Source organism: Quercus robur, chromosome 9 (genome assembly GCF_932294415.1).
Source record: "Quercus robur chromosome 9, dhQueRobu3.1, whole genome shotgun sequence".
In the NCBI taxonomy this organism is placed as follows: domain Eukaryota; kingdom Viridiplantae; phylum Streptophyta; class Magnoliopsida; order Fagales; family Fagaceae; genus Quercus; species Quercus robur.
Genome location: NC_065542.1, coordinates 44,738,705 through 44,766,572, shown reverse-complemented (window position 1 = coordinate 44,766,572; position 27,868 = coordinate 44,738,705). Strand labels below are relative to the sequence as shown.

At 37.7% G+C, this 27,868-nt stretch overlaps 1 protein-coding gene and 1 long non-coding RNA gene across 4 annotated transcripts; both read right to left on the bottom strand.

The window, feature by feature from the left end:
* Positions 1-15,030: 15,030 nt before the first annotated feature.
* Positions 15,031-22,385, bottom strand: LOC126698607 (uncharacterized). 3 transcript variants are annotated; one of them, XM_050395956.1, is made up of 3 exons: positions 20,990-22,385; positions 19,753-19,875; positions 15,031-19,600 (listed from the first exon to the last, which is right to left on the bottom strand). In XM_050395956.1, the coding sequence occupies exon 3, from the start codon at positions 18,353-18,355 to the stop codon at positions 16,160-16,162; it is 2,196 nt and encodes a 731-aa protein (XP_050251913.1). In that variant the 5' UTR covers positions 18,356-19,600; positions 19,753-19,875; positions 20,990-22,385; the 3' UTR covers positions 15,031-16,159. The 3 variants fall into 3 exon arrangements, with proteins under 3 accessions (XP_050251913.1, XP_050251912.1, XP_050251914.1); XM_050395955.1 differs by having other exon boundaries at positions 19,753-19,864; XM_050395957.1 differs by having other exon boundaries at positions 19,753-19,821.
* Positions 22,386-23,763: 1,378 nt separating this feature from the next.
* On the bottom strand, positions 23,764-26,471 carry LOC126698608 (uncharacterized). Its single transcript, XR_007646515.1, has 2 exons — positions 26,403-26,471; positions 23,764-24,182 (listed from the first exon to the last, which is right to left on the bottom strand). It is a non-coding gene; the product is annotated as an uncharacterized LOC126698608 (long non-coding RNA).
* Between the last annotated feature and the right edge of the window lie 1,397 nt (positions 26,472-27,868).

Genomic DNA, 27,868 nt, shown 5'->3' with positions numbered 1-27,868 from the left:
AATGACAGCCTCTTAAGAACCATGGAATCCAGTCTTAGTTGTGGACCAGTTCATTTTGACCGCTTCCCCAACTTCACAGTGGGGCTTCATAACCCGCATATCATAAAGGTCCTCACCCTCAACATCAAAACCCATGGAACCCTCATGTTACAGGGAACCTAGCAGTTAGCCTTGATATACAGATTGTATTACAAGTGCATCAAGATGAACATGAATGTTCAAGCAATTGACAAGAAAAAGATGGGAGAAACCACTCTTATCCAAACCAAGGATGTCAGATCCAAGATCCAGGTTCCAAGAACCTTGAAATGGTCAGATGTCGTTTTCCCTTCCGATTGGACTTTAGAGAATGAAAACTACTCTCTACAAATCTAGAACCCATCCAGAAACCCAGATCTAGATTTTGTCTAGCAACTAGCTAATGGAACGGTTAGACTCAGCTTTGACCAATCTAGGTTTAGAATACCCTTAGACTATGATGAACCCAGGTCTAAATCCCCGATAGATCTACACCAACCCTTTAGGCAGTCACCTATCCTCCTTAGAAATAGACCTGTATCCCAATGTAGCTCTTCCAGACCCCTAGCACCCTTTCCTAAATCTAGGAGAGACTTAGGACCAGAGCTCCAAGGAGTCAAAACCCAATCCCAGATTAGTACCCCTTGTTACACAGCCAAACAGGACTCAGTTGTTGATCAGGATGAAGACAACACTAGTCAAAAACTCCCATCACCATCAGGAACTGATATGGAAGATCCTTTTCAGCAAGAACCTAAAATTGATCACCAGCTCATGGTTATAAGAAAAGAGTTCACCCCTGACCTTGTAGCCTTAGGCAAAGAATTTGATCTAGAAAAAAAATAGAGTCAAAAGAGAAGCCTATAGAGCTAACCACACCAGGGAACAAAAGAAAGAAGTTTTGGAAAAATGGAAAGAATTCATGAAAGAGATATCTAGCAATGTCCCTTTCTTTGAATACTTTGAGAACTATTTTGAATGGCATAAAAAGTCTTGTGTCATCACCAAAACCAACTGGACCATAGAAGACAACAAAGGAAACAAGAATGTTGTTCGGTCTAGTCATCCACCCCAGGAAGCCATAACCTTTAAACACCGTGGTAGTGATATAGTTGCCTCTCCCTTCAAGCACCCAACCAATGACGAAAAAGTTGTCAAGAAGGTAATAGAGCAAAACAACTATACCAACCAGTGTCTAGGTGTAATAGTCAAGCAGCATGATAGGATCGAAGATAGGATAGATAACAAGGTTATCCTCCAGCCAAGAAACCCTAGTAAACCTATCCAGACCCTAGAAAAGCCCTTAGTCAAGCTCCTCACAACCAGACAAGACAGTAGACCTAAGGATAAAACAGCCTTAGAAATAGTCTCCCAAAAGCTTGAGAAACTAGTGAAGAAAGAACCAGTCACCCTTTCACCAAATATCACCTCGACTAGTAGAGACCCCAGAGATCACCAACTTGTCACCCTAGAAGCCCACACAGCCTCTAGCAGTTCTAGCAGAACCTCCTCAGAAACTGAAAAGGAGATAGAACATCTAGAAGACCAATTTCTTGAACATCTTTTTCTAAAACAAGCTTTGCAGATTTACAATCAATCTTTATTAAAAACTTTTGATTCAAAAGATCACTTTGAAATTTTGAAATGCATAGTACTATAGATAAAATTTCTTTCTTAATAGTACTAAAATTAATTTAAGTAGGAGTCCAGATTCCGGAATGGAAACAGATAATCTGTTAAGGGGAAGTGGGACTGAGATGCTAAAGGAGAATACCGCCATAACCAATATTGGAGGCATCTGTCTGGACAATTTTGAAGGAATTTACTGAGGGAATTCCTAAGCAAGGGAGTGTCTTAACATATTTTTTGATTTCTTGGACAACTGTGGTATGGGCTAGGGTCCAAGGAGGAGGATTGGTTCGAAGTCTATCAAAAAGGGGTTCGCATTACTGCCTGAGGTTTTGATAGAAGTCTGAAATGTAGTTAAGAGATCCTAGAAATCTCTGTAGCTGGGTTTTATCTAGGATTTCATTTGGAAACTTGTCTGCAAATTGAATGGCTCTATCTACGGGTTTGATGACACCATGTCTTATATCAAAGCCTAGAACTTGATAGTAGTTTGGAAAAGTTTGATCTTTGGAGCTGAAACAACAAGACCATTGAGCTTGATGGTATTAAGAAATGCTCTAAGGTGTTTCCAATGTTGATCCAGGGATTCTGAAGAGATGAGTACATCATCAATGTACACAATAGCAAGACTGGAGAATGGATTAAAAATCTCATTCATGATATTTTGGAATTCGGAAGGTGCATTTTTGAGACCAAAAGGCATTACATTCCATTCGTAATGGCCAAATGGTGTGGTAAAGGTGGCTTTGTACCTATCAGACTCTCTGATTTGTATCTGCCAAAATCCACTCTTCATGTCAAACTTATTGAAAACCACTGCTTTGCTAAGCCTATTGACTAAGTCTTTTTTATTAGGAATTGGATACCTTATCCATTGCAAGACTTTGTTAAGGGGCTTATAGTTGATGACAAGTCTAGGGACACCTCTCTCAATCTCAGCATCTTTTTGGACATAAAAAGCTGGACAGGACCATGGTGACCTAGTTTTTCTGATGATTCCTTTTCTAAGAAGATCCTCTATTTCAGTTCGGCAAGTATCCATGAGTTCTTGGCTCATTTGGATAAGTCAAGCTTTGGTAGGAATATTCTTTTCTTGGAAATCTTTGACATAAGGGAGAGCTACCTCGTGTCTCCTTTGATGCCAAAAGGCTGTAGGAAGATCAGAGAAGACCTCCTGCTTAAGTTTTTCTTCAAACTTTTTGATCTCAGTTTGGTAACTTTTGCAAGCTAATTGTTCTTCAATTCTTTTGTAACTTAGTTCTTTGCTAAGGTACTCTAGGTGTTGGGTTTTGGCTTTGACAAGGTTAAGAGTTTTAGAGACAGAGACTTCTTGGAGGCTACTTATCTGTCTGGGCTCTGGGCTCCTAAGAAACTTAAACTCAACTGGTTGGCCAAAGGGATGGGTAGTGATTCCTTCACTACCCGTGATGAAAGGATACAACAAACACATGAAAGGGTTTCCTAAGATGACCCTATCTGTCATGTTCTTGATAAGGACAAATGTGGTTTTGAAACACATATTGTCTTGACAAATGTGATTTTGAAACACGTATTGTCTTGACAAACATGGGCTTTTGAGATTTTGAATTCAATCTGCATTTTTCCTTCACTTGCAGAAGTTAACCATTTTTTGGTTTTCTTAAAGTATTTGGAGGGAATGATTCCTTCTTGAATGTAGTTGAGATCAGCACCTAAATCAATTAAGGCTACGACCTCAAATTCAAAATTTTTGCTAATGACAATCCTGACTTTGGAGTGCCATTTTTGGAAGTTAATCCTATTGATGGTTTCTAAGAACTTCTCAATGGATGGTTCCTGTACCATATCTGCTATAGGGTTAACTGTATCATTTGCTTCTTCATCAGAAGGGTTCTGAAATGAGGTACCTTCCTCATTGCTATGATGAAAAGTGTTTTCTATTTGTCTGACCCTTTGATTAAGGAGGTTTTGATCTACCCTAAGGATGGTCAACTCTTGCTTAAGGTTTCTCACTTCTGTCTTAGTATCCTTGATCTCTTTCTGAAGGTCTTGGACAGTAACTTCCTTTTTTGATTTGGTAAACCTATTGTAGATTTTTTCTAAATCAACTTTGGGTTCCTGAAACCTAGGTTTAGGTTTACTGGCTTCCCTAACTAAGGTTTTATGGAAATCACTAAGCTTTTAAGCTTTGATGATAGGGTCTTCGATCTGTTCTATGAGATCTAAAAGGAGCTCTTCTTGCTTAGAAAGAACATTGATAGTCTTGTTCTACAACAACTATCTTTGTAGGCTATAGGTTCGTCTGGGCCACTAAAGGAGCTAGAGGAGACTCTAAAGGGTTCAGAGGACGACCTGTATAATTGGTGGTTCTCTTGTTCACTAGAACTATTGGGAGACTCACTGTCTAAGCGGTCAAGTTCTAAAAGCTTAAAGATCTCTTCTTTACTGGCTTGGTCACTCACAAGGATGTTGATAAGGGATTTGGCCTTAGCTTTACATTCTTTTTGGAAATGACCTCTCCTTCCACAATTAAAGCATTTTCCTAACGCTTTGGGTATGAACTTTCCTGTGGATTTAGACTTTCCTTTCTTATAGAAATCATCTATCTTGAACTTCTGTTTTCTATAATACTTGGCTGCTGTTCTTTTCCTATGGAACTTCTCAGAGGATTCTTTTCATAATCTATGACACCTAAAGGGCTACATAGGGTTTCTTTGACCTTTTCGCCAAATAATCTGGGTAAGCCATTGATAAACTTCTCCTTCCAAAATGGAGAGTTGCAATCGCTTTTATGCATGACTCTGGTGGTAAAGACATCTTCATACCACCTATAGTCTCCAAGGGTTTTACATCTAAGGTTACTCAACTGGTCGTAAATCTTAGATGTGATGTTGCTGGGTTTTCCTACGAAGTGTTTCATGATCGTATAAATCAGGGTGTTGACTCTATTGGGAATATCTCTTCCTATGCGTTCGTCAAAGATGGGGTTCTCATCCTCATCTTTTTGGACAGCATTCTTAATGTTTTCTCTAGATTCTTCTGTTAGGCAATTGTTCCACCATTGCAGAAGTTTTCCTACGAATCCTAAGGTTATGAGCTCTATGACCTCTGTGTGGGGATGTCCATCATTTAGGTAGTTAATGGCTTCCATGGTTATATGCTGAATCTTATTTAGGATTTCCTGTTCTGATAAACCGTCTATGTTCCACTTATAGAGTTTACCAGTGGATACAATGAACTGGCTATTCCTTTCCTTGAACTAGAGGTCAGGGGGTGTTGGTCTGGGATATCAATTCTTGGTTAAACTGGTTGGTTTGGGTTGGTAAAGCCTATTTACCTGTAAACCTCGAAATTGGTCTTCTAGACGTTCTATCTCCTTTTCATTGTCAAAGGAGGTTCTGCTAGAATTGCTAGAAGCTGTATGGGCTTCTAAGGTGACAAGTCGATCATCTCTAGGGTCTCTACTGGTTGAGGTGGTGTCTGGTGAAGAGGTGACTGGTTCATTCTTCACGAGTTCCTTAAGCTTTTGGGAGACTATTTCTAAGGTTGTTTTATCCTTAGGTCTAAGACTGGCTTGTCTGGTTGTAGGGAGCTTGACTAAGGGCTTTTCTAGGGTCTGGATAGGTTTACTAGGGTTTCCTGGTTAGAGGATGACCTTGTTATCTATACTATCTTTGATACTATCAAGCTGTTTACTGATAACACCTAAACACTGGTTGGTATAGTTGTTTTGCTCTATTACCTTCTTGACAACCTTTTTGTCATTGGTTGGGTGCTTGAAGGGAGAGGCAACTACATCACTACCACGGTGTTTAAAGGTTATGGCTTCCTGGGGTGGATGACTAGACCGAACAATATTCTTGTTTGCTTTGTTGTCTTCTATAGTCCAGTTGGTTTTGGTGATGACACAAGACTTTTTATGCCATTCAAAATGGTTCTCAAAGTATTCAAAGAAAGGGACATTGCTGGATATCTCTTTCATGAATTCTTTCCATTTTTCCAAAACTTCTTTCTTTTGTTCCCTGGTGTAGTTGGCTCTATAGGCTTCTCTCTTGACTCTATTTTTCTCTAGGTCAAATTCTTTGCCTGAGGCTACAAGGTCAAGGGTGAACTCTTTTCTTATCACCATGAGTTGGTGATCAATTTCATGTTCTTGCTGAAAAGGATCTTCCATATCAGTTCCTGATGGTGATGGGAGTTTCTGACTAGTGTTGTCTTCATCCTGTTCAACAATTGAGTCCTGTTTGACTGTGTAACAAGGGGTACTAATCTGAGATTGGGTTTTGACGTTGAGGGTGAGGACCTTCATAATATGTGGGTTATGAAGCCCAACTGTGAAGTTCGGAAAGCTGTCAAAATGAACTGGTCCATAACTAAGACTGGATTCCGTGGTTCCTAAGAGGCTATCATTAAATCTGATATGACGGGTGTCTCTAAGAGCCATTAGGATCGAGTTATTCAATCATTCTCTGATCAAAGGTTTAACTCTAACCTAGACTAAACCTATGTGAAGGTAATTGTGTCCTTTTTTGTGTGCCTTCAGAGCAGAAGAGGGTAACAAGTAGCATGTTTCATACTCCTTGTTTATACTATAGACTTGTTCTATAGTTCTAACATGGTAATCTATCTTGAAAGCCTTTTTCAAGGACCATGAAGATGACTTGTAGATCTGGTTGGTGGGAACCTTAGGGATGTTCCAATCTCCTAGTTTTAGATATGTATCTGATAACTGGTAAGATTCTAAATTGAGAATTCCATTATCTTAAGGGATCTCAGGTAGGGATGAATGGGAAGATCTAATGCTGGTAGAAGAACTGCTTCTAAACAATCTATTCATTGTTTTAAATTAAAATTTTAAGATAAACAATCAAAACCTAATCACCTTTATCTCCAAATTTCTGGATCTAACCTTAGATCTGAAAACAGTGTGTTCTAACGGGACCAACGCCTTCTCACGTATTAACTACAACCTCTTACTACCGCAATCTTTCAACACAGTGGGGACCACCCTAAACGCCTCTCTCAGGCTAACATGGGCTGACCAAACACTAAACAAGAAAGATACTGGGTCTTGCTGGGTTGCACAATAGCACAGATCTGGACTTACTTGTCTCAACAGTACACATCTACAACAAACTTTGGAGCTAAAAATAGGAATAAGAAAAAGCAGATAATTGGGAAGTAACTGATTAGCTTGAACAGATAACATAGAACAGTAAATAGAAGATTAAAAGTGAGGCTCAGCCTACCACCAAAAAAAAATTACAGTAGACAAGTGTGGAGAAGAGATAGTAGATGAAGAAAGTGACAAATGGTAATGGAAGAGTCATCAGAAAATAGACACAAAACAAAATATAACAAGTAGGAGATAACATATTCAAAATAATGATAATGCACAAAATAATGGATAACTATGGCTATACCACCAACTTGATTGAAAATAATTACAGTAACTTACAAACACTTACAATCGGCCAAAACTTGGCTCTGATACCAAAAGGGAGGGTAAGTTACAAACAAAGGGGGAGGTCGACTGAGGCCATGGGGAAGCAGAAATATAAAAGGCCGACTGAGGCCATGGGGTTACAGATGTGAAGACCTAATAAGGTGTTACAAGTGTAAACTGAAATTGCCATCTGATTACAATACTGAAGGGTTGTAATGAGAAGAGAGGTATTTTAGAACTAAACTAGACTTAAAATGAAAACCTGCTGAAGAATGAGACTGAGGGTTCCTTTTATAGCTGGAGGAAGTCTTGGATTCTTCAGAAGATTGGTGGAAATCTGGAAAGTAAAATGCTTTTACTTGGGGTGAAAATCTTTTCCACTGAAAGCAAATAGTACTCTAAATTATTTTGTCGGGCACTGTTTGATGAACAATAACTGTTACTATTCATGAATAGTGACTTGTCCCCTTACTTTTCTGAAATACTGTTTATGCACAGTGACTGGTGCTGTGGATAAATAATGAATTGTCTAAAATCTTTCCTGAGTGCGGGTACTATAGCTGAATAGTAACCGGACTACAAAGACTGTTCTAGAGCTTTTCAAAACATCTCAATCGCTATCCAAGTTGTAACCATCATAAGGATCTTGAGAATCCTGAAAGGGATCGACTGGATTGTGGTTGACTGAAACTTCTGAAAAGGCAGGAGAAACTCTTTCTTCTGACTCTTAACTTCTCTAACTGGAGGAGCAACTGCTGAGCAAGATCTTTAATTTCCTTACTAGATTTTTCGGCGATCTGGACGGAGTCTAGGCTGGACTGAGACCTTGTATTATGAGCAATGGCTCTCTGAATTGGAGAGGGAAAGTCTTTATGGATTTGGCTGATAATTTGCTCAAACCAGAGACTGTCCCACCATTTGACTGAAAATTCTCTGCCTAAGAGATTGCTGTTGATTGAATAGTTCCACATACTTATCCAATGGATTCTGTACATGATTGTCATGTGCAAAATGGCCGAAAACTGGGAACCATGACCGAAGGCTTGGAATCTGGAGCCAAAATATCCATGGGCATCCTGAAGGGGTTCTGGAAGGATTTGGGGAATGGATCCGAACATTTCCCACCACTTAAGGAATTAAGAGGGAAGGACTCGAGAGCTTCTTGTTAAACATCAAGAACCATGAATGATCAAAGTTCTGATTTTGGTAGAATAAAACTTTCTTAAAGGCGTCCATGTAGTCGTAGTAACTATAATGGAGTTCTATACCTGTAAGAGACTTGAGGTTTTTAAGCTTCTTGAGAAGAGAGGGGTGCTGCCCCCAATCTTTACAGTTTACAAAACTTGTGATAATGAACTTGTGGTAGAGGACTACGGAAGGGTCTGTCTTGTTCATGATGTTTTTTATTTGAGCAGACTTTTCCTGGATGAAGATGCTCTTATAGAATTCGATATTCTTTTCTGGATGCTTTGGGACGAAATGCCATCCTTGGGGCAAAACTTTCATGGCCAGAGCTAAGGAATCTGTAATATGAACTAGCTGTGGTTCAATATAAGAGATGTGCTGGATAAAGGGTTTCCTAACATAAGGAGACCTTCCTTTCCTGGGGGGATGGGAAGAAGGCTTTTGGGGTACTATTGGGCCAAAAGATTCTTCAACTGTGTATGGGGTGACTATCTTGAGTGGTGGTGTAACTAAGGCTGAACTGTAACTGTGTTGACCATGGAGCCTTACGTAGTTTGGTTTTGGGATGGTAGAGACCAAAAAACAGTTGGCAACAGTGGTTGGTGACACAAGTAAGGCCTTTGCTTGACTGGTAGAGAATGGTACTAAAAGGCCAGGGTCCTTTGCTTGACTAGTACTACTGGTAGTTTACTGTTTAGGCAACTTTGGGGGTTGGGGTTGTCTTTTCCCGGACATCTTGGTTTGGATTTTGCAAAAATTCACGGGTAAGGAAGTCAGGGATACTGTTTTGAGTTCCTTCTATGAATTCAATGAAATTCTAGATATCACCAGTGAACTATGGAAAAATTATCATTTTACAGGAAATACTGGCAGAATTTCAGTATTCACTACCAGGCCATACTCCACCGCCATTCCTACTCTTCAAAGAGTTGATTACATTGATCCCAGGCAGTTAGTAACAAAAAAATGTAGATTATGAACATGTACTGTACTACAATTTTTTAATCAATATCCCAAATATCATGAGCATGACTATAATTATAATCCCCCGTGGGATCCCTTTGATTGATACTCATCTGATGCTTATGATACTGATTAAAACATCCATCATGGAGTAGGATAACCTTAAGATTGATCCAATCATCAATCAGCTCAATAAGGATTATCTTCCTCAGATTTAGAGAGCTATTGCTCATAATACAAGGTCTTAGTCCAGCCTAGACTCCGTCCAGATTGCCGGAAAATCTATCAAGGAACTTAAAGATCTTGCTCAGTAGTTGCTCCTCCAGTCAGAGAAGTTAGAGTCAGAAGAAAGAGTTTCTCCTACATCTTCAGAAGCTTCAGTAAATCGCAATCCAGTCGATCCCTTCCAAGATTCTCAAGATTCTTATGATGATTACAACTTGGATAGCGATTAGGATGTTTTGAATAGCTCAAAGAATAGTTTTTGCAATCCGGTTACTATTCAGCTACAGTACCTGCACTCAACAAAGATCCCAGACAATTCACTATTCATCCACAGCACCATTCACTGTGCATGAACAGTATTCCAGAAAAGCAAGGAGACAAGTCACTATTCATGAACAGTAACAGTTACTGTTCATCAAACAGTGCCCGAAAGAATAATTCAGAATACTATTTGCTTTCAGTGGAAAAGAAATTCACCTTTAGTAAAAACATTTTACTCTCCGGATTTCCAACAATCTTTTGAAGAATCCAATGCTTCCTCTAGCTATAAAAGGAATCCTCAGTCTCATTCTTCAATTTTAGGTCTAGTTCAGTTCTAAAATACCTCGTTTCTCATTACAACCCTTCAGTATTGTAATCAAATGGCAATTTTAGTTTACATTTGTAACACCTTATTAGGTCTTCACATAAATATATATATATATATATATATGGCCGGTACAACCACCATAGTTATCCATTATTTTGTGCATTATTCATTACTTTGAATATGTTATCTCCTACAAATTACATTTTGTTTTACATCTATTTTTTGATAACTCTTCCATTCCCATTTATCACTTTCTTCATCTATTATTTCTTCTCAGTCTTTGTTTACTGTAATCTCTTTTGGTGGTAGGCTGAGCCTCCCGTTTAAACTCCTGTCTATTATTCTGAATTTATTTGTTTGAGCTAATCAATTGTTTCCCAGTTATCTGCTTTTCCATATCTCTGTTTTTAGCCTGAAGTTTGTTGCAGATGTATACTATTGACACAAGTAAGACCAAATCTAAGCCGTCTTGCAACCCAGTCAGACCCAGTGTCTTTCCTGTTCATGCTTGGTTCACCCGTGTCAACTGAGAGAGAGGCGTTTTAGGGTGTTAGCATTGTGGAGAGTTTGTGGCAGTAAGAGGTTGTAGTTAGCTTGAGAGAAGGCATTCGTCCCGTGTGTATACCCTGTTTCAGATCTAAAGGTTAGATCTAGAAATTTGGAGATAAAGGTAATTAGGATATAATTGTTTATTTAAGCTTTTATTTTAGAATGATGAACAAAATGTTTAAAAGGAGTGATTCATCCTCTAGCAGTAGATCTTGCAGTACAACCCTCCCTGAGATCCCTCAAGATGATGGAACAATAAACTCGGAGTCGTACCAACTTTCAGATTTAGATCAGAAGTTAGGAATCTGGACTCCCACTCAGTTTAACTACAGTATTATCAAAAAAGAGATTTTATCTATAGTACTATGCATTTAAAAATTTCAAAGTGATCTTTTGAATCAAAAGTTTTTATTAAGGATTGATTGCAAATCTGCAAAATATGTTTTAGAAAAAGATGTTCAAAACATTGTAAGGGCCGATTGAGGCCGTTACAGTGCGGAAGCATAAATAAGAGGATACAGTTGTGAAGGCCATGGTTATAGCGTTACAAGTGTAAACTTCAAAATAAACTGAGAAAGCCATCTGTTTACAAAGTAAAGAGAAGGGAGGTTTCTGAGTTCTATAATGGAGACTACAAATTGGACCTGCTGAAGACTGAAGCAAAGGGTTCCTTAAATAGCTAAAGGAAGCCTTGGATTCTTTCAGAAGATTACTGGAATTACGGAGGGTGAATTGCTTTTACTCTGGGTGAAAATCTTTTCAGCCGAAAGTAAACAGTAAACTGGAAGATTCTGTCGGGGTACTGTTTGATGAACAGTAATGGTCACTGTTCATGAATAGTAATTTGTCCCCTTACTTTTCTGAATAGTAATCATGCGCAGTGTTCTGGGACTGTGGATGAATAGTAGTCTGTCTGCAACTTTGTTGGTACGGGTACTATTCTGGAATAGTAACTGGGTTGCAAAGGTGGTTCTTAAGCTATTTTGGGGCTTCTGGAGTTGTTCTGGATTGCCTAATCGATGTCCAAGTTATAACCATCATAAGGATCTTGAGAGTCCTGAAATGGGTCAATTGGAGCACGATTACATAAGGCTTCTGAAGAGGCAGGAGAGTTCTTTTCTTCTGACTCTAACTGTTCTTATTGGAGGAGTAATTGCTGGGCAAGATCTTTGAGTTCTTTGCTAGATTTTTCAGCGATTTGGACGGAGTCTAGACTAGATTGAGATCTTGTACTGTGAGCAATGTCTTTCGAAACTGGAGGGGGGAATTCTTTGTGTATTTTGGCAATAATCTCGTTAAACCTGAAACTATCCCACCATTTCACAAAGAATTCTCTGTCTAAAAGGTTCTGGTTGATTGCATAATTCCACATACTGATCTAGTGAATTTTGTACTTAATTGTTATGTGCAAAATTGCTGGGAATTGGGAAGTATGGCTGTCAACCTAGAATCTGGTGCTAAAATACCTTAATGCATCCTGAAGGGGTTCAGGGAAGTTATGAGGAATTGATCCAAACATTTCCCACCACTTGAGGAACCATGAAAGAATTGGGCTAGAGAACTTCTTGTCAAACTGCATGAACCATGAATGATCATAGTTTTTGTTCTGGTAAAACAAAACCTTTTCGAAGGCGTCCGTATAATCATAATAATTGTATTGGGGTTTTGATCTCTTGAGCACTGTAAGTGGTCTGAGTGAGGAGAGGTGTCCCCAATCTTTGCAGCTTACAAAACTTTGGATTATGAATTTATGATAGAGGACTTCAAAAAGGTTCTTACGATCCATGATATTTTCTACTCGGGCGGACTTTTCTTGAGTGAGGATGCCTTTGTAGAATTTGATGTTCTTTTCAGGGCTTTTAGGGAGAAAATGCCAACCTGTGGGCAAGATTTCCATTGCTAGTACCAACAGATCTGTTATGTGGACCAAGTAAGGTTCAATATAAGAGATGTGCTGGACAAAGGGTCTAAGAAACTTAAACCTAGCTGGTTGGCCAAAAGGATGGATAGTGATTCCTTCACTATCCGTGATGAAAGGGTACAATAGACACATGAAAAGGTTTCCTAAGATGACTATATCTATCATATTTTTGACAAGAACAAATGTGGTTTTAAAACACATATTGTCTTGACAAACATGTACTTTTGGGATTTTGAATTCAATTTACATCTTTCCTCCGCTTGCCGAAGTTAACCTTTCTTTGGTTTTCCGGAAGTATTTAGAGCGAATGATTCCTTCTTAGATGCAGTTGAGATCAGCACCTGAATCTATTAAGACTACTACCTCAAATTCAAAATCTCTACTAGTGACAATCCTGACTTTGGAGTGTCATTTCTGGAAGTTAATTCTACTGATGGTTTGTAAGAACGCTTCATTGGTTGGTTCTTGTTCCATATCTGTAGTAGGGTTAACTGTTTCATCAATTTCTTCATTAGAGGGGTTCTGTAATGAGGTGCCTTCCTCATTGCCATGATGAGAATTGTTTTTTAACTGTTTGACTCTCTGGTCTATGAGATTGTGGTCAACCCTAAGGATGGTTAATTTTTGCTTAAGGGTTCTCACATATGATTTGGTATCCTTTGATCTCCTTCTGGAGATCTTGGACGATTACCTCTTTCTTGGATTTGGTAAACCTATTGTAGATTTTCTCCAACTTTGGGTTCCTGGATTCTAGGTTTGGATGTACTGGCTTCCTTAACTAGGGTTTTGTGGAACTCACTAAGTTTTTGAGCTTTGGTGATTGGGTTTGGTGATTGGGTCTTCGATTAGTTCTATGAGATCTAAGAGCAGCTCTTCTTGCTTAGAAAGAACACTAATAGTCTTGTTTCTACAACAACTATCTTTGCAAGCTAGGATTTTGTCTAAGCCACTAGAGGAGCTAGAGGAGATTCTAAAGGGTTCAGAAGATGACTTATACAACTAGTGCTTTTCCTCTTCACTAGAACTATTTGAAGACTCACTATTTGAGCGATCAAGCTCTAAGAGTTTGAAAATTTCTTCTTTACTGGTTTGGTTAGTAATGAGGGTATTGATAAGGGATTTGGCCTTAGCTTTACACTCTTTTTGGAAATGACCTCTCTTTCCACACTTAAAACATTTTCCTGATGTTTTAGGTATGAATCTTCCTGTGGATTTGGATTTTCCTTTTTTATAGAAATCATCAGTTTTGAACTTCTATTTTCTATAGTACCTAAAGGCTGTTTTCTTCCTATGGGATTTCTCAGAGGGTTCTTTTCCTCTGTGTTTGGATTTTCTTTTGGGGATGACGGAAGGTAAGCCATATTGAATACAGAAATTTCCTATTTCATACTTGGCTTTGCTTTTGTTGCCAGAATAATACCCGCACCAGCAAAGTTGCAGACAGACTACTATTCATCCACAGTCCCAGAACACTGTACATGATCACTATTCAGAAAAGCATGGAGACAAATTACTATTCATGAACAGTGACCATTACTGTTCATCAAACAGTACCCCGACAAAATCATCCAGTTTACTGTTCACTTTCGGTTGAAAAGATTTTCACCCAGAGTAAAAGCAATTTACCTTCCGTGATTCCAGCAATCTCCTGAAAGAATCCAAGGCTTCCTCCAGTTATTTAAGAAACTCTTTGCTTCAATCTTCAGCAGGTCCAATTTGCAGTCCCCATTGCAAAACTCAGAAACCTCCCTTCTCTTTACTTTGTAAACAGATGGCTTTCTCAGTTTATTTTCAAGTTTACACTTGTAACGCTATAACCATAACCTTCACAACTATAACCTCTTATTTATGTTTCCGCACTGTAACGGCCTTAGTCGGCCCTTACCTGTAACTTACCCCCTTTTGTATATATATATATATATATATATATATATATATACCTCAGAGAAGAAAACTTTTAGTTGTAGAGAAGAAAACTATTGCTCTTAGGTGCGTAGAGATATGCGAGTAAAAGCTTTCTTCTCTATGCAAATGAGAGCTCTCATCTCTCTCCTTTCATATATGTATATATATACACATATATATTTATATATTTATGTGTGTATATATATATATATATATATTTATATACATAAATAAATACATATATATAAATATATATATATATATACACAAAATATAAGCTACAACAGATGGGGGTAAGCTACAACAAATGGGTGCCGTTCAGAGGGCACTGGGGGCGGAAGCACAAATAGGTTACAAATGTAGTTCTGGTACAAGTGTAAACTAGAGGGGAGAAGAAGAGAGCCATTGAGAGTTTACAAAGTATTCTAGTTACAATGTGAAACTGGGGCTCTGAGGTAGTATTGAACTAAGCCTTTAGTGTGGTCTTAGTACTAATCATGCTGAAGACTGAGGCCAAGGATGCCTTATATAGATGGAGGGAGCCTTGGATCCATTCAGGAGACTGCTTGAATCACGGAAGGTAAAATGCTTTTACCTCCAGGTGAATATCTTTTTAGCCAAAAGCAATAGTAACCTTAATGATTCTGCTGGGGTACTGTAGAGTGAACAGTAACTGGTCACTGTTTATGAACAGTGTTTTGTACCCTTACTTTTCTGGAATAGTAACTCTGCATAGTGTTCTGGACTGTGCAGTGAATAGTGCTCTGCTGGCAACTCTGCTAGTGCGGGTACTATTCTGAATAGTAACCGGATTTGCAAAGGTGGTTCTTGAGCTTTTCTAGGCTTCTGGAGCTGTTCTGGAGCATCCGGGAACCGTTCTGAAATTGCTCTAATCGCTGTCCAAATTATAACCATCGTAAGGATCTTGAGAATCCTGGAATGGGTCAATTGGGACACGGTTGCACGAGACTTCTGAAGAGGCAGGAGAGTTCTTTTCTGCTGACTCTAGTTGTGCAGACTGCAGGAGTAGCTGTTAGGCAAGATCCTTGAGTTCTTTACTAGATTTTCCGGAGATCTGAACGGAATCTAGGCTTGACTGTGATCTTGTGCAATGACCTATAGGTTTCTGTATTGGAAGAGGAAAGTCTTTATATAATTTGGAGATAGCATCAGTTGGTCTGAATTTATCCCACCATTTTGTAAAGAATTCCCTATCGAGCAAGTTCTGATTGATTGCATAATTCCACATGCTAATCCAGTGGATCTTGTATTGAACTATCATATGCAAGATAGCTGGAAACTGTGAAGAATGCTTATCTGTCTGGAATCTGGAACCGAAATATCTTAGTGCATCCTGTAGAGGTTCTGGGAAGTTCTGTGGAGTTGGACCAAACATTTCCCACCACTTGAGGAACCACGAAGGTATCTGTCCTTTGAAATTCCTGTCAATCTGAATGAACCATGAGTGATCATAGTTCTCATTCTGGAAGAATAATACCTTTTCAAAAGCATCCATATAGTCATAATAATTATACAGGGGTTCTGAGCCCTTGAGTACTGTAAGTTTCCTGAGAGTGGAGGGGTGTCCCCAATCTTTGCAGCTTACAAAACTCTGAATTATGAATTTATGGTATAGGACAATTGAGGGATTATTCCTATCTCTGATATCTTCTATTCTGGCAGACTTTTCTTGGATGAGAATGCCTTTATAGAATTTGATGTTTTTCTCTGGGCTTTTGGGAAGGAAATGTCATTCATGGGGCAATACTTCCGTTGCTAATGCTAGCGGATCCGTTATGTGAGCTAAGTGTGGCTCAACATAAGAGATATGCTGAACAAAAGGTTTCTTGATGTAAGAGGCTCTTCCTGTTCTAGGAGGGAGAGTGAAAGAGGGTTGCTTAGGCACAATCGGGCCAAAGGGTTCTTCAACTGTATATGGAGAAGTTGCTTTGGAAGGCAATGTGGCTAGAGCAGAACTATAACTGTGTTGTCCTTGGGGCCTATGGTAATTTGGTTTCGGGATTGTGGAGACCAAATAACGATTGGCAACAACGGATGGTGACACAGGTGAAACCTTAGGTGAACTGGAAAAGGGTACTAAGGGGTTGGGGTTTCCTTTCTTATAGAAGTCATTGTTTTTGAACTTCTGTCTTCTATATTCTTTGGAAACTATCTTCTTCCTGTGGAAATCCTTAAAGGCTGGGTTTCCTCTAAATTTGGATATCCATTTTTTAGGAGGAAGTGAGGGTGTATCACCAAGTTGGTCATCTAGTGGTTCTTTCTCCTTTTCTGAGGAGGGTTCATTAGAACTGCTAGAAGATATGTGGGCTTCTAAGACATTTAGTTCAGGTGAAGGAGAGACTGGTTCCTCTTCTTTCTGTGTTGAATGTCTAGCCTTTGTTGGTGGAAGGGTTTTTGCAGGAAGTTTGGTTTTGGGAATGACACAGTTCTTTTTATGCCATTTGAAATATTTCTCAAAGTATTCAAAGAAAGGATAATTAGCTTGTACCTTTTTCATGAATAACTTCCATTTCTCCAAAACTTCAACCTTTTGTTCCTTGGTATGGTTGGCTCTATAGGCTTCTCTTTTAACTCTGTTCTTTTCAGAATTAAATTCCTTTTCAAGAGCGTTCATATCAGGGATGAACTCTTTTGTCAACATTAGGAGTTGATGGTCATATTCAGTTTCCTGCTGAATAGGATTTTTAAAATCAGATCCTGATGGTGAGGGAGGCTTAAGACTGTCTTGACTGTTGCTGTCTTCTTCTTGATCAGCAACTGAGTCTTGTTTGGCTGTGTAACAAGGAGTACTAACCTGGGAGTGGTCTTTAACACCTTGAAACTGTGGACTTAAGTCTCTTCTAGATGTTGGAAAGGGAGCTCGTGTTCTAGACGAACTACACTGAGATGCAGGTCTATCTTTCAAGAGGATAGTTGGCTGCCTAAAGGGTTGGCATAGATCTATTAATCTAGACCTTGGTTCTTGGTATGTTTCCTGGTGCAGATCTAATGAGGATCTGGGCCTGGGTTCATTATACTCTAAAGGTGATCTAAACCTAGATTGGTCAAAGCTAAGTCTAACCGTTCCATCGGCTAACTGCTGGACATAATCTAGATCTGGGTTCCTAACAGGATTCTGGATCTGTAGAGGATAATTTTCATTCTCTAGAGTCCATTGTGCTGGGAATGTTATTTCAGACCATTTCAGAGTTCTTGGTACCTGAACGGTGGATCTAACATCTGAGGTTTGGATAAGAGTGGTTTCACCTGGCTTTCTCTTATCAACTGCCTGGATGGACATGTTCGTCCTCATGCACTTATAATATACTCTGTATATAAGAGCAAGCTGTTTGGTGCCATGTAACACAAGGGTTCCATGGGTTTTAATGTTGAGGGTGAGGACCTTCAAGATGTGAGGGTCGTCAAGTGCAACAGTGAGGTTTGGGAAACAGTCAAAGTGAATTGGACCGTTACTCAAACTGGATTCTATGGTTCCTAGGAGACTGTCATTAAATCTAATAAGATGGGTGTCTCTAAGTGCCATAAGGATCGAGTTGTTCAAACCTTCTCTGATCAATGGTTTTACTCCAACTTGGACAAGTCCTATGTGGAGGAATTTATGACCATTTTCCCTGTGAGCTTTCATGACTGCAGGGGACAACAAATAACATGTTTCATATTCCTTGTTAATGCTGTAAACTTGTTCTATAGTCCTAACATGGTAGTCCGTTCTGAAAGACTTTTTCAAAGACCATGACGAAGACTTATAGACTTGGGTTGTGGGAACTTTGGGTATGTTCCAATCTCCTAACTTCTGATCTAGATCTGAAAGCTGGTACGACTCTGAGTTGATTGTTCCATCTTCTTGTGGAATCTCAGGAGGGTTTGTACTGCTAGATCTAATGGAAGTGGAAGAGTCACTCCTTCTAAACATCCTATTTATCATTCTGGATTAAAAGCCTAAGAAATCAATTACAACCTAGACTACCTTTATCTTCCAATTTCTGGATCTATCCTTAGATCTGAAACAGGGAGTGTATGGACACCTTCTGTAATATGTTACCAACTTACCACCGCTCGGACGCCTTTTGTGTTTTCTGCTACTACTAACCGCCGCTTTTCCCTAATACTAAGTGTATACGAACCTTTACTTTCCCTCAACAACGCCTCAACGCCCACCTGGCTAACGGCTAACAGGGGAAACTCTCGGTTCACACTCAACCTCGGTACTTAAGACTTACTAGGTAGCAGACGAACACAAAACCGGGCTTACTCCTAGACTTACTGGATAACATCTGCAACAAATTGTGGGGAAAGAAACAAAGACAAGAAGAAGAAGATAACTGGGAAGCAAAGGATTAGCTCAAACAGATAATCTCAAGATAATAAACAGTTTGAATAAACGGGAGGCTCAACCTACCACTAAAAGAAAGAACAGTAAACACTGACTAAGATGAAGTAGTAGATGAAAAATGCAACATATGGGAGTGGAAGTGCTATCAGAAAATAGATGTAAAACAAAACAGATCAACCAGTTCCCACTGATCGTCTGACAGGTTGTTTTAAAAATCAAGAGTCCATTCGTCTCCATCAGATGCTGGAGTACTCTCCCACAATGGGACAGAAGCAATTGGATGATTGTCCAACCTGCGCACCATCTTGTACTCATCAACGGGTACAACCATAATGGCCCTTGGTATGAAGGAGACTCTTATCTCCATAATGAAGACCCCGAAGCTCTTGCAAGTTGCTGGGGAGGATACTTCAACAATGAGATTTTAAATGTCACCAGCGAGCTTTGGCAGAATTACCACTTTGTTGGAAATACTGGAAGAATTACAGTGTTTACCACCAAGCCGTATTCTGAAGCTCTCCATACCGAAAGAATTGACTACATTAAGCCCGAATAGTTAGTTCTGCAACAAGCAGATTATGAACCTATCCTGTATTGTGGCTTTTGTGATAAGTATGCCAAGTATCATGAGTACAACTGTGACTATGACCCTCCATGGGATCCTTATGACGGGTACCCATTTGGCCATGATACTGATTAACACATTTCAGATAGGCTCCCGGACGCTCCAGAACAGCTCCAGAAGCCCAGACAAGCTTAAGAACCACCTTTGCAAATCCGGTTACTATTCCATGAACAGTACCCGCACTAGCAGAGCTACCAGCAAGCTACTATTTACTGCACAGTCCAGAACACTATGCAGAGTTACTATTCCAGAAAAGCAAGGGGACAAGATACTGTTCATAAACAGTGACCAGTTACTGTTCACTCAACAGTGCCCCAGCAGAATCATTGAAGTTACTATTGCTTTCGGCTGAAAAGATATTCACCTGGAAGTAAAAGCATTTCACCTTCCGTGATTCAAGCAGTCTCCTGAATGGATCCAAGGCTCCCTCTATCTATATAAGGCATCCTTGGCCTCAGTCTTCAGCAGGCTTAGTACTAAGACCACACTAAAAGCTTAGTTATATAAATATATATTTAAAATACATATATATTTATATACATATGTGTGTGTGTATATATACATATACACATATTTATATACATATATGCATATATTTATGTATATACATATATATATATATATATATACACACATAAATATTCAGCTATAGACTTTGAAACTGGTTTTCTAATTGTTCTATTTCTTCTTCAGATTCTAAAGAGGTTTTGTTGAAACTGCATTTATATGTGTGTATATATTTATTTATATATATACAAATATATTTATAAATATATAAATACCTTATATATACATATACATATATATTTATTTATTTATATACATAAATAAATACATATATATTTATATACATATACGTATATATTTTATGTATATATATATAAATATATACACATATATAAATATATATACCCACACACATATACACATATATACATAAATATTCACCTGTAGACTTGTAGAATTTGAAACTGGTTTTCTAATTGTTCTATTTCTTCTTCGATTCTAGATTCTAAAGAGGTTTTGCTGAAATAACTAAATGATGTATGAATGTCTAGGGTGGCTAATCTGGGGTCTCTGCTAGTTGAACAGGTAATTGGTTCCTCTTTTTACTAGCCGAAGAGGTAATTGGTTCCTTTTTTTTACTAGTTATTCTAACTTCTGGTTGACTATTTATAATTCTGTCTTGTATTTAGACTTGAGACTGATTTGTCGGGTTACCCATGGCTTGACTAAAGGTTTTTCTAGAGCGGGGCTTAACGAGGTTCCCTAAATGGGGAATGACTATATATGTTTATATATATATATATATATATATATATATATATATATATATATATACCTCAAGTGCGTAAAGAAGAAAACTTTTACACATTTGAGAGCTCTCATCTCCTCCTCCTTTCTCCTCTTTTTATATATATATATATATATATATATATACTTGTATTTATATTTAACTACCAGGAGAAAGCACAACAGTATTATAGATGCATAAAACAAAGATAAAATAGCAAATAAAGAAGATATAGCAAAATAAATATATTCAAAATAAAATTAAAACGGAGTATAGAATATCAAAATAGAAATTAGTAAAATCTTACTTGAACTGAAAAACTCCTGTCTTTGATACAAAGCTTGAAATAGACTTCTGTCTTTGAAATATAGGATTACAAATAGAAGTCTGTCTGAAAGTATAAAAGATTAAAAGGCTATGTCCGTGAGGTCTGGGAGGGAGAAGATTACAAGCGTCTGTCTTGGCTAAGAGAGGGAGAAAGGGTTCTGTAATTGGATCTAAAACTTAGACCTGTGAATCTGTCTTTTTATAGAGAAAATAAACCATGTCTGTCTTGAAAAGTAACTCAAGTAGGAAAAGATAACTTGAGTTTTGATGTAATCCTGTAGAATCATGGAAAAATTACTATTGATAAACAGTAATCTGTCGGTGTATTATTTACGCCTGCTGGTGAGCAGTATCAGTCTGTCGTGATCTGTCTAGGCACTATTCACGCGTGATGATGAACAGTAAACTGTTTGATAATGGTGAGTAGTAGTCGCTTTGTCTGCAGTTTTCTTGTTGAGTTTGTCAGCAATCTTTTAGTCGTACATCTGTCAATCTGTCTGTTTTTGGGTCTCATTATTTTCCATGTGAATACATTGCGTCGGCCAGTAGTATTGTATTCTTAAGGGATAGTGTCTCTGACGAGACACCTTCATACTTTTTCTGAAATCTTCGCTGATTTCTGGCAGTGGATTGGCAATAATCCCTTTCCTCCGCCGAGGTTAAGAATTTTTTGGTCTGGGATTTTAGCCTGAATGGCTATCTTGTTTGCCAGGCAATTGACCGTTAACCTTAGAATTAAGACTAACAAAGTGCAAGTACACCTTGAAGGCCTTCATGCTATTGTCTAATAAAGTGCATGGATGCTACCTTTTTCTTTTTCTATCAGGATCTCAACAATGAGATTGTCTATCTGGGTTTCTATTTCATCTGTATTACCTTGTCTTGCAAAGGGCTTAAAATTCTTCAGGGGACAGTTTTTAAAGGGGAATACAATAAGTGGCAAAACATCTTTTGAAAGGAAGAAAACGATAAGGTATCAAGTAATAAATACATCCATTAGTGCTTTTGGGCAAGATCAATGGTATCACTTATATCATCTGTTACTGGCTCAACTCTGTCAGTGCGTCCTTCTTTAAAAATGGAAATTTCTTTTAACAAGTATACGTCTTTTGGGATTGGGGGTAAGATGAACTTGGAGAAAACTTCTGTTTCACATATATTAGTACTGATCCCATTATCTGTCATGGAAAAAGGATAAAGTAAAGCCAAAAAAAGATTTCCTAAAACAACTTCAGAAGATAATCTGTCAGTTAAAAGGAAAGGTGCGTAGAGAAGAAAACTTTTAATCATGGAGCTAGGAGCAGTAGTTTTCTTCTCTAAGCAACTGAGAGCTCTCCTCTCCTTCTCCTTTCTCCCTTTTCTTACACACACACACACACACACACACACAAAAAAAAAAAAAAAAAAAAAAAAAGGAGTGCATTGTTGCTAAGGTAAATACCTAAATTTTATTTTTATATTTATATATATACACACATATATATATTTAGGTATATATATACACATATATATGAGTCACACCCTTATAGAACTGCCATTTCTAAAAATAAGTATTTCTCAAATTTTTAACTCTTAGTGCACAGTATCTATAATTGTGCAATGTAATAGAAAAAGCAAAAAAATACAAAAACAAAAACAAAAACAAAAACAAAAAAAGTTTATACATTGACAATTATCCAAGATATTTGTTGTGATGAAGTGTACACGGGCTCTGTTTTCTCACACACTTTCTCTCTCTCACAGGAGAGCTTAATGGACGATCTGATCAGAGGTTTTTGGGTTATTATTTTTACATTGAGCTAACCATTGCTCTGGTTTTTCGATTTAAACTATTTATTTTCTTCTAGTGGCTAGTTGGATTTGAATTCTAAGAGCATTTATATATGGGGTGCTGAAAAATTATTATTTATTATCTTAAAAAAAATTATTTTATCTATTTTAAAACTTCTTTTAACAATACACCCAATATCTTATTTCTTATTTTAATATACAACCTATTAAAATAATATAAATAATTTCATCCAGTTTTAACATACAACCAATTAAAGTATTAAATAAAAAACTCATATACCCTTCTCTCTTCCTCACATGTCAGTCTCTCTTCCTCAACCAAATAGATCAAAGCCTTTTAACCAAAATCAAACGACCCGACCACCACAGCACAACCAGCAACCACAACACCCAACCACAATGACCCACGACACAACCCGTCACAACCTATAGTAACCAACTATCAACCACCATCGTAATCATGGCTCAAAGACATGATTTTTTTTCCAACAATTAAAACATGTTAATTTAATTTATTGAGGGAAATAAGGTTTTAAGCAAATTTAACTAGCACAAAAATAATACTAGGAGTGAGAACGAAGATCAGAACAAAGGCTTAAAGAGAAGTGATGGCATTTCATAAACCTTGCTTTTCTTGGAATTCCCATCTCTCATTGTTGCACTAACTTCAAATAGCTGTCCAGAATTACAGAACCTAATTTCAACTATTACTTGGAAAGGGAATTTGAATGTGGGGAAAAAAAACACTAGGACCATATAGCAAAATCAAACTCTAAGGAACCAAAAAGAAACATCCAGAAACTGGGTTTGTATTTTTTTTTTTTTTTTTCTCTCTAGAATCAGCTAAGAAATGAAAGCAAAACCCCTAGTTAATGCTCAAAACAATAGGAGAAAACTCACTGATTTTCAATAGAATATAACAGAGCACTATGTTTCTTCCAGTAATGAAGAGAAGAAAACAAATAAGGGAACAGGGAAAATCCCAGTATCTTGGCATTATCTTTCCTGGGTTTCCACACAACTATACAACCCAACAAAACCCAGTTTATACTATCAATGCTCATTTACTACCTCTCCATTTCACAAAGACTTTATTTCTGATTACTACATGGATTTTTTATTTTTATGACATTGAATTTTGTAAAGTCACAAGATATCTCTCCATTTTATTGAGATTAAAAGCTATAACTGTAGTAAAAGTTCAATTTTACTCAGTTAAAGTTGAAGAGTACTTACACTGCCAAGTCACCTGCAAAAGGCACCTGCTCACTGAGAAGAAGAGATATAGAAGCAAGAAATAAACTAGAAGGTTGCTTCCCTTCAATCTGTATTCTTTTCTCTGTAAACTGAACCTTCAAAATGTGAAGAAAGAAAGATGATGTCTGCAACAACCACAAACAAAAAAGCATAAGCGATCTAAAAAACTTGTTAGAGCCAAATCAGAAGAAGGAAACAAAAGGTATGCATTCAACACAAAAGTGCTACAGAAAATCACATTAAATGCCTTTATCAAGGCTATTAAAATTTAGTTCATAATGAGGGCTTTTCATCATCCTAAAAGATGAATGATATTTGCCTATTAAAAGAGAAAATGGTATGAAGGAGAAATAATCGTGAATTTAAAAACACTCTTTCATTAACAGCATCAACACTTATTTCTAGATATATTGAAACTACTAATGCTACACAAAATATTAAACATCAGTAGTGGCTAATGAAAAGGTATATTCAAAGTCACTGGATCTCATTTACAAGTTATAGTAATCAATTAAAATGAATCTACTGCCATTCTTTTTCCAAATGTGCACACACAAATAGGTGCAGTTACACATAAACAGTACAATGTAAGACAACTGACTTTGATTCCCAATTCCCTATTCCATTTGACATAGTGAGGCACTTTGTTCATTCATTTCAAAACATAATGCCCATCACCTTAGTGCCAATTTTAAACAATGTCATTGATACATCAATAAAAAAAGGCAGTTATATAAGCTAAACATAATCATAGACCACAAAAAGACTATAGTATAGCTATCAGGTTGTGTTCCACATGTTGCCTTGGGGTTGTCATTATATGTATCTAATGTGCATGGGTTTTCCACCTTGCGTTTTTTGAGCATTATTATTCTATTGCTAGTGATTTTGCTCCAATAAAATTAAGGGTTCCTCAAACAATAAGATAAGAGAAGCCATGGCATCTAGAAGCATAAGAAAGATCACTCCCCCCACCCTCCCCATCATTGCAACAAAGTACATGCATTTGATCAGCTATAAAGATGTATATACAGAAACTATTGAATTGTACCTCATGGCAAATTTTAATTTACTAAAGCGAAAACATGGAAAATTAAGTGGCCTCTCTAAAGCCTTTGTTAAGTTCAGCAAATTATCCACTGAGAATTACTGCTAATTTGTATGTTCCTAATTGGCAAAGGGAATTTTCAAAAACCAAAAGTGGAGCATGGATGTGATGTATACACAGTTTCTGCATAAATTTGCGTAAGGCCTAAGAATGAGGAATCAACATTCTTAATAGATAGATGATACACATACAGCTATAAACCCATCATACTAAAGTTAAAAGTACACAACTTGAAAACAGAAGAATAGTTTCTGCATCTATAATAGGAACATCAGCAGATTTTTCTACATGAAAGGAAAAAGAAATTAAATAGAAGAAAAGTAATGTTTAATATCAAGGCTGTATTAGATATTGTATGCACAACAAGAAGAAGCTTAAAACTAGGGTTTAGAATACTGGCATTTAATATGCAAGTGATGAGCATGACTTGCAGAAAAACTAGTGATGCTGTGAAGGCTATAATAATCATGTTATCCTGTATTGTAAATGGACTAGTTTGAGTTCCAAAAATTTCCGGATGAAATATGGTACAATGCTGCATATCTAGTCATAAAATGGTAATTCCCTTGTCAATAACTTCATCAATCACTCAAACTACCATTCTTTTGTTAGAATTCTGTATTCTCACATTTATAATGTCCATGTAAACAAAGCATGCATCATTTGGACAACTTTTATATTCAAAGCAGAAAGCCAAAGCAATTGGTTTCACTACAGCAGAAAGCCAAAGCAATTCAACATAATACACACATACAATATAGCAAAAAAAAATTGATTGAAAAGATCCATAACTAATACCCAAGTTCAAACACATACAATATAGCAAACATTGATTGAAAAAATGTATAACTAATATTATAAATTCCTAGTTATTGAATGTGCAAATTATATTAGGAAGTAAATCAAGGAAAGCACATTTCCCAGACAACCAATACTAACAATCCCTTGGATTGAGGCTTGCAGTTGTGCTTGTACTCACAATCAAAAAAAAAAATCAATCAATATTTGTATGAAAATTGTAAAGGAAACAAAGATTATGATTAGAACTTGAATAATGAAATCACAAAAGAAGAACAATTAGAACTCGAAATAGGGAAATCGATGATGAGCTCAGTTTCCAAAGAAATGTGAAACGAAAATCATGGGAAATCAATGTGAAAAAGTGTGGGTAAACCAAAAAAAAAAAAAAAAATCAAAGACGAAATTAGGGTTTGTGACTTCCATGATTAATTCGTACCTAATCGGAGTAACTCGTATGCCCCACGCCAAAAGACGAAGAGTCACACATTGCTTGCCGAGATCAATTCATACACCTAATTGGAGCTGTGCGATTTTCGTGATCATCGAGTCGAGCTATGAGTTTGGATTTGTGCCTATTTGCAAAAAAGGCAGCAGATTATGTCCTTACTTAAACAGAATTTGTTGTTGGCTCAAGAGAGAATGAAAGTTCAAGCAGATAGGCATAGGGTAGAGAGGAGTTTTGCAGATGGTGAGTGGGTGTATGTGAAGTTACAACCTTATAGGCAGCAGTCCTTAAAGCCTAATGCTCTTGGTAAGCTCTTTCCAAAATTTTATGGACCCTTCTAGGTGCTGCATAAGGTTGGGGAAGTGGCTTACAAATTGGCTTTACCAGCTGACTCCATAATCCATCCTGTTTTTCATGTCTCATGTCTTAAAGCCAAGTTAGGACAGCAGGTCACTCCTATTTCTCAATTGCCATCTGTCTCACCTTAAGGCATTCTTACGCTTGAACCTGAGGCCATTTTGAAGAGCGGGTCAGTCAAGCTGCGAAGCAAGACCATCACTCAGGTCTTGATCCAATGGCAAGTCTGTACCAGTGACGATGCTAGTTGGGAAGACTTATATCAGCTTCAACTGAAATTCCCTCACCTTGTGGGCAAGGTGCTTTGAGGGGGAAAGTATTGATACAATGCTAATATGTGGGGGGCACGTGAGGTGCACTGGTAGTGTGAGAGTTGCTGCAGAGTGGTGCATGATTTGCTGAGGCATGGTGTGTGGGTTACTACTGAGAGGGGCAAGTCAAGGCTGCTGATGTGGGACCTTAAGAGGCAGTTATTCAATTAGGTAGTTACAAGGAAGCCGTTGTGGGTGGTTAGAAGTTAGTTATGCCATTTACTGATTAATCAATGATTAGTGCATTGTAATGCTAGATTAGGGAATTAGTTAGTTACATGAAAGGGAGTATAAAACAGAGATTGAATTGTATTGTTAGGGCTATGAATGAATTAGCTCAGTCCATTATTTCCTTGAGTACCTGTTCTTCTATTCCTTTTGAAAGTTCAAAAATGTGTACAAAACACTTTTGAACGTTTAGACCCCCAAAAATTAACTTAACCAACACAAGCAATATGTTAAACAACAAGTGTGCGGAAACTTAACATATGCTATAATGTGAAATAGGTTAAATACTATCTAAGCCATAACATAATAAAATCACAGCAGATAATATAAAGGCAAAGATAGAGAGGAAGGAAGATGCAAACACAAAGACAACACGCGATGTGTTATCGAAGAGGAAACCGAAGACCTCGGCGAAAAACCTCTTCGCCGCCCTCCAAGCGGTAATCAATCCACTAGAAAATACAGTTGGGATACAAGGACAGCAATAGACCCTCCAAGCCTAATCTACCCAGTGCACCTAAGCCCTCCAAGCTTCTTGCTCCAACGAGGTTGCGCCGAACC